This window comes from Saccostrea echinata, unplaced genomic scaffold, assembly GCF_033153115.1.
Source record: "Saccostrea echinata isolate AGI-Se365-2 ecotype Australia unplaced genomic scaffold, CSIRO_AGI_Sech_v1 ptg000017l, whole genome shotgun sequence".
NCBI classification, from domain to species: domain Eukaryota; kingdom Metazoa; phylum Mollusca; class Bivalvia; order Ostreida; family Ostreidae; genus Saccostrea; species Saccostrea echinata.
In genome coordinates this window covers 5,375,601-5,383,718 of record NW_026889766.1, presented here as the reverse complement: position 1 = coordinate 5,383,718, position 8,118 = coordinate 5,375,601, and the positions used below count along the sequence as shown (strand labels likewise).

At 37.5% G+C, this 8,118-nt stretch overlaps 1 protein-coding gene across 1 annotated transcript; it reads right to left on the bottom strand.

Annotated features, from left to right (window-relative positions):
• Nucleotides 1–1,415: 1,415 nt before the first annotated feature.
• On the bottom strand, nucleotides 1,416–3,112 carry LOC133189185 (E3 ubiquitin-protein ligase TRIM71-like). The gene has a single exon (XM_061324594.1). The coding sequence runs from the start codon at nucleotides 3,110–3,112 to the stop codon at nucleotides 1,448–1,450; it is 1,665 nt and encodes a 554-aa protein (XP_061180578.1). The 3' UTR covers nucleotides 1,416–1,447.
• Between the last annotated feature and the right edge of the window lie 5,006 nt (nucleotides 3,113–8,118).

Sequence of the window (8,118 nt, the reverse complement as noted above, 5' to 3'; positions counted from 1 at the left end):
TAATAGATAACATCAAAACTTACCAAAGCATAAATATTTTTGCTAGTTAAATCCCACAAAGCAGGTTGTAAACAAATCACTGATCGCAATGAACTTGTAGACATGAAGTAATTTTGGTAAAACTGACGTATTTCATGTGCTCTGAGAGGCAAATCAAATATTTTTTTTTTATAATGAAAAATGCATTTGATTATTGTTTTTGCTTGTATGTTGCTTAACGTCCCTCTCGAGAATTTTTCACTCATATGGAGACGCCACCATTTGCTGGTGGAGAGCTGCAAATTTTGTCCTATACTCGACACTTAGGGCCATTGAGCAGTGAGGGATTTTTTTCGTGCCAGCACCTACTGCGACACGGGACCTCGGTTTATACCGTCTCATCCGAAGGACCGGTCTCCACGTCCCACAGTGGGATTCGAACCCGCGACTTAAGGATCAACTCCTTACGCGACTCTAGAACAGACGCTCTAACCACTGCGCCACGAGGGCGACCATTTGATTATTAAACAGAATATTATTTACAGATTTTAAATAGGTTATTTATACCAATGTAAAACCTTCGTTTATTAAATTAATTTTTGTTTTTGTGTACAGATTTGGCATATATTTAACATCAAGGTGCCTAATTAATTGGCCTTTTCGCAAAGACATGCACTTCATAGATCTTAACCCCCTTTTTCTATATATATAAATAAAGGATATTTTCCTTAACTTGAAAAGCGTTGCTGCTTTCTCGAACTCGGGAACATTATTTGATAAATGCATAAAATACTTTGTAAAGGTCAAACATATTTCAACTTGCGCTTCATTAAATGAATTTTATCCTAATAAAATGCGAATTCTATTTAAAGCAGCAACACTTTTCAGAAAATATAAGGTATATAGAAATAAGTTTTAACTTAATTTGTTTTTTTTTGTTTTTTTTTTTTTTTTGAATAGGGTATGCCCTTGCGATATTGAAATTTGTGTATGACCTCCATGTAGAACACATTTTATGCACATACCGCGTGACTCTCAAATAAGGTGACCAAACTAGATTCAATACAGAGTCGGATATACAATGTAATTTCTATAAATATTAGTCATCTATAATATAATAGCTTTACAAAAATAAATTCAGCATAACAAGGTATATATTTGTGCACGTCTATTTTCCGTTGATTTCTTCATAGTATGATTTAACAGTGGTGCACAGGAAAGGGGGAAGCTAATAATGATAAACATTACAAACTCTATAAGGTCTTCCGTCTGAAAGGAAAGATCTTAAAAAGAATCTACGTTAGTACAATGTGTTCCCCCAACTTCGGTAAGGGTACATAATAAGGTCCTAAAATGTATTTACCCACTGAGCATACACTGTAGTCTGAATATCACATAATCAATGTGGTGATTGTTTTTTTTATTTTGTATATATAAGTCATAGAAACTGTCAATTACTTTGAAGTATTTACATGTATTTGATTTTCTTCACTTTATGACTGTGAAACTCAGCCACAAAGAGGTTGTCTTTGGTGTCTACACTTAAACCCCATGGAAGGTGTAGATCACAATTACGAATGTAAGAGAGTAACTGTCCGTGTTGATCTAGGATGTGAATAGAGTTGTTTTTACGGTCTGATATCAGGATCTGACTCTGGCTGTCTGTTGTGATTCCGATTAAATCAAGTGGTCTGGCGGTAGAAGAGCTATATCCAGTGTATCTAAATCGGAATTTTCCGGCCTGGTTTACCACCACTACTGCTTTGGCATTACAGTCAGCCACACAGATATCAAGGTTCCTGTTCTCAATGATGTCTTTCGTATAACCATATGAGTACAAAGATTTACCTTCACTGTCAAACTGAATGGTTTGTTTCTCTGTAGAGCCAGAGTAACGGACAACTCTTGAGTGTTCACCATTAGCACTGTCCATGGTTACAAGGAGGTCACCCGTAGTGGTTCCACAAATATTATGAGGTTTCCATCCCTGTAGTCTAATAACTTCCTGAATCTGTTCATTCTTCACTATGTTTACAGTACTTGTATATATGTCAATATAAACTAGATCTCCACTTCTTGTCACTGCTGTGTCACGTGGATTGTTCCCTGACTTGGTTATGATTGACCTTAGTACTTCACCCCGGAGGTTGTAGAGTTTCATGATATTTTCTTCTCCATGTGTCCAGATTTCTTCGTCACTGAGACAGGTAACATTGTATAGGTAATTATACTTTGTTTGTATGCTGGTGATAAACTCGGCTGCATCAAGTAGTGATTTGGCTGGAGGACAGGATACAGCTTCTGGGGTCTTTATTGTGTTGCTATGTGCTTCTTTTGTAATGGTAATTGCTGACAAAGAACCAAACATTTGATGGAGCTGTTCTGTGTTTATTTGATGAGGAGTGAAACGTGGTAAGGAAACATTGACTTTAGGAGGTAAACCTCTGAATTCAGCATTCCTGGATCTATACACAGAAGTTAAGGAGACATCATTGGAGTATAGTATTTTCTTCAGGTCATTGATACTCTGTTTTACATCAGACGTAATCTGTTTAATTTCTTTTTCATGTTCATTTTCAGCAACCGAGTGTTTATTTTTCATCTCATCGATTTCAGATTTCTGTTTGTTAACAATGATGCTAATTTCTCTGTGCAAGTTTTTTTCTTGTTTGGTGACAGCTGTTGTCAGATTCTTATAATGGTTTTCAAAGTTTACTTTTTCTGAGTTTAAATCTAATGTAATTTCTTCATATGCAGGATATATTCGTTTCTCTAGTTCTTCCAAGTCTTTTTCTAATTCTTTTTTCTTGGAACGTACTTTTTTCAGAACATCTGTAAATGTATGCCCTTTATGTTTATCAGAGGAGATGCAGGTAGAACAGACAGGAACGTCACATATCTCACAATAAAATTCACAATGTGTATTGGTGTGGTCAGGACATTTTGGGTAGTAAGGAGCAGAAGATCTATATTTGTACGGTACAACATTGTGTCTTTGGGAAGAATCAGAGAGATGTTCCCCTACACAGGCCTTACACAGGTTTACCTGACAAAATTCACAATGACTCTGTAATGAATCGCTTTGACACAGGTCACATTGGAGTAGTACTTGAGCTCTTTTCAGGGGTTCCATAATAGTCTTCTTCTCATGTGACCAAATCTAAGAATTAAAGTTGTTTTTGAATAACAAAAGGTGTTTCCACTATCCATAAATTTTATATATATATATATATATATATATATATATATATATATATATATATATATATATATATATATATATATATATATATATATATATATATATATATAAACATTTGCTGTGTTTTTCTGCTAAGCCAACTGTGAAATTGAAATTGAAAGTCATTTTTCTGTATACACTGTACTTACGCGTAGAAATATAAAAAGTGAAACTCGCGCTAAAGTGACGTCACAATGAGGCTACAGAGACGTTAATAAAAATGTAACGATATAGGGCAGCAAATAATTCAAACAATGAATGTATTTTTGGTGCTTTTGAACATGAAAAATGTAAATATAAGGAATGTTTTAAGTTTTGTGTGAGTTATTGGTGTGTAAATCACACAGACTTGTCACGTAGGCATATTTCATGAAGCGCGATAGCGCTTCATGAAAAATATGCCTACGTGCAAGTCTTGGTGCTTTTGGACATGAAAAATGTAAATATAAGGAATGTTTTAAGTTTAGTGTGAATTACTGGTGTGTAACTCACACAGACTTGCACGTAGGCATATTTTTCATGAAGCGCTATCGCGCTTCATGAAATATGCCTACGTGACAAGTCTGTGTGATTAAACACACCAATAACTCACACAAAACTTAAAAACATTCCTTATATATATATATGTATATACATTTCTAAATATTTTTCCTTAAGATTCTTCGCAAATTAGAAGACTGTTCATTTTCTCATGAACTACCATGGATGAGAATGAGTATCTCCATTGTTACGTCAGAATACCGTACTTGACGTCAAAACTATAGTGCAAGCTGTTTTGCTTTAAAAATGACAGTTGAGTTGCGTAAATTGTGGAAAAAATAATGTAAATATAAGAACTGAATTTAAATTTTGAAGATTCATGAGGTACATAAACTACAACGTTTTTGAAGAAGTTTTCCCATTATATCACAAATATGATATTTCTATCCATATGCCCTGAAAAACCGCTGAATCACGCCGGATATAGTTATATTACACCGGAAACAGTTATATTGCCCTCCCGAACGCCGTTATATTCCCTCGCGTGCAGTCATTCTGCATATTGATTAAATCGGGTTCGAAATTCACAGAGGCAGTTCTAAGCAAACGTAAACAGTTCCGCGAAAATGAAAATGTCTGGACAACGTCTGCGTTTTTTTATGTTCATTTAAATTCAGAGGAACTAGATAGTTTGATTGAAGAGAAAATTCCATAAATACAACAAAATTTATAAACACAAATGTCAGCGTGCTGAAAACATTCTGCAATGAAAAAAGACGAAATATTTCGGAATTATTTATAAAGGAAGAGAAATCGGCCTTCATAACTTTCAGCCGTCCCCCGTTATCATTTTAACAACAATAGTGTTTTCTTTAGCATTATTATCGAAACTATTCGTACCCACCAATCAGCTAAATGTATTTAAAAAAATAATTTGCATATTTTTTTCTAGATATTTACACCGGTCCACATATAGTCGTCAATAAATATGTCCGATTTTGGTTTTTTTAAAAATGTTATATACCATATATTACCATGTAATATATGTATAATATATACATACATACATACATACATACATACATACATACATATATATATATATATATATTTAGTGCTTTATATAAATTTCCATCCGTGACCTTGTATCTACTTAGTAGATCCGACTCTAAGGATATACAGTGTTGTTGGTTTTTAGTGCTTTTTATATCCTTTTTTCGCCAACTGTATCTTCTCAGATCCACCCGTATATCCATTATTTCTCTATTCTAATTCTCTGTACCTATCATTCATTTTTGTTTATTTCTATCATCGTTTGATTTTCTGGTTATTTATTTATATTCCACTCTTGCAATTTAGTTCTTTCCACTCTTCTCTTCAAAATTTTATTCCTGTAGCATTTGTTTTTATTTTTTTGAATTCTTGTACGAGTTATCTCCTACGTATTAAGAAAATAGTGCAATCGTTCGTTGAATCTTCGACTTCACACGGCTACAGTTTAAAAATTAGTCATATTCTTTAGGCAATTACCTGTTTATTTCCTTTTAAACATGTCTATAAAAAGTAATCCAACATTCAAACTTCTGAAGAAACAACACCAAAAATCAATCAAAACTGAACACCGGGTCTCGAATTTACAGACCTACTTAGACTGTGACATTATACCTAAAGGTTTCCAGATTAATGTCACGCCTAACATAGGGCCGATCTCCAAACGCTTTCAAGAACGTTGGGAAGATATTACAAAGAGGTGTTCTAAACAATTGATGTCACTCTGTCTTTCTTGGGATATCCACAAGTTAGGACAATTTGAGAGTGATATCACTTCCTTAGAATCATCCCTCACTGACAGCATGTCCCAAGCTGATCTTGATGAAGCCCATAATATTATTGACACCTATAATATGGCCCTAACAAATGAACTCAACAAGACTCAAAGAAAGAAATTTCTCCGAGACAGTGTTCCACAGACCAAGAACAACCGATCAGAGGTCCTAGTTAACAAAACACGTAAGCCCCGCTCGAGACGCTTCAAGCGCTTAACGACAATCGCGAGGGACGGACCTTCACAAACTCCTGACGTCTGCCCAGTGCTCAATAGATCTAGTGTTCCTCTCTCCGAATCGGAGACCTCACTTCTTTCCAAGGGGCTGAATTTCTGTCCCACGCCACATGAGGTCGACGAAAAACAAGTCAGAGAGGACACCCGAGCTTTCTTTCGGAGACTTCGGTTGAAGGAGCATTTTTCTAGAAAAAAACTCCGAAGTTGACTCATATGACTCTTCTCAGCCACAATTGCACGACCTAGAGGAACACAAACTCTATCGGCCAAAAAGTGACTGGGAACCGACACCGGGCAAATGCGGAGCCCTTGAGTCGTATATTGACGCCGTTGAGTCAGACATAGAGAAACTCCTTTCAATGCCAGACAAGGCTCCCGACAATTTGAGTAAGGAAGAGAGATCCGCCTTACAATCATTAAAGAATCGGGATGACATTGTAATCAAGAAAGCAGACAAAGGCTCTACAGTAGTAGTGCTTGATAAAGAGACGTACATGGCGGAGGCCCACAGACAACTCTCAGACGAACGTTTCTATAAGAAACTGGACTCTGACCCTACTAAAGAATTCTCGACCGCAATCACCAAAACTCTTGACGAAATGTTTGAGAAAAACGAGATTGGTATCAACGTCTATGAGACACTCAATCCTATTGACTGTAGACCAGGACAATTTTATCTGCTTCCTAAGATACACAAAGAAGGTATGCCAGGTCGCCCTATAGTTAGCGCTATTGGACACCCCACGGAGAAAATTTCTGAATACATCGATTTACATCTCCGTCCACACGTAGAGAATTTGCCATCCTATCTCAAGGACACCACGGACTACATTAACAAGACGCCCTCTACTGGCCTTCCAGATCATACCCTTCTCGTGACTATGGACGTCACATCTTTGTACACCAATATTCCGCACGATGAGGGTATCGAAGCCTGTAGAGAAGTCTGGGATAGTAGATCCATACAAATTCCTTCTACCGAGTCCCTTGCCAAGCTCCTTGAACATGTTCTCAAGGATAACAACTTCATGTTTAATGGAGAACATTACCTGCAGGTTAATGGCACTGCTATGGGTACGAAAATGGCACCATCTTATGCCAATATTTTCATGGGCAGACTGGAACGCAACTTGCTACTTCAAGCACCATTTAGGCCCCTTAGCTGGTTGCGTTTCATTGACGATATAGAGATGAAGTGGGTGGAATGTCGCGAGAGCCTCGAGGCATTCATTTCGTTTGCCAACACCTTTCATCAGTCTATCAAATTTACAGTAGACGTATCTAATTCGAAAAACATATTCCTAGATACTACATCTACCCTGACTGATGGTGAAATCGAGTTCAGTCTCCACACGAAACCCACAGATTCCCATCTGTATCTTATGCCAACTAGCTGTCATCCCCCACACACATTTAAGGGTGTGCCTAAGGGTTTAGCCACCAGAATTCGGCGCATCTGTTCATCCCCTGCCTTATATCAAGAACAAAGCGGTCTCCTTAAGTCCCACTTATGCAAGAGAGGCTACAATGCCCGCACCGTACAAACTGCTATTGATGAGATGGCGGAACATGACAGGCAAAACCTATTACGCTACAAGGAAAAAGACAATAGCGGCAGGGTCCCTCTGGTAACCACATACCATCCCGTCCTTAAGAACCTCAGCGGTATCCTTCAAAAGAATCTGCCAATTCTCCACTCAAATAAACGAATGGCAGAGGTCTTTAAGGAGCCCCCATTGGCTGCATACAGACGCCCGAGGAACCTGAAGGACATGGTAGTAAGAACCAGATTGGACAATCCATTACCTAACGGGGGCTTTAAAACTTGCTCTGACAGAAGATGTCTTCTCTGTAAGTACAGCTCTGACACAGACAGTTTTAACAGCCCCGTTACAGGCCGCAGCTACAAAATACTAGGGAATTTGTCCTGTCAAACGGACAACGGCATTTATCTCATCAGTTGCAAAGTTTGCTCCAAACAGTATGTTGGTGAAACAGGAGATCTCCGCAGGAGTGTCAATAATCACCGTTCTACCATTAGGACCAAAAAACTCAATGAACCCGTTGGGGAACATTTCAACCTTGAAGGTCACAAATGGGAGGACATGACAGTAGTGGTTATTGACCATAATCCAAGATGGACAGACGCGCAGAGAAAAGACAAGGAAAAGTTCTGGATGCACAGGCTGAAGTCATTCCGCCCTAATGGTATTAACAAACTTAATGACTTCACCAGGATGAACGTGAACTAGACCCAATCCCGGATTGTAACAAACAAGTTCATTCTCTCTATATAGTGTAAACTTTACCGTTAATACGTATTAGTAATCCTGGAACAACCTACCCAAATATTTAC

Bases quoted from the DNA above. Each gene is read 5' to 3' on its own strand.
- LOC133189185 (XM_061324594.1), bottom strand. From the start codon at position 3,112: ATGGAACCCCTGAAAAGAGCTCAAGTACTACTCCAATGTGACCTGTGT.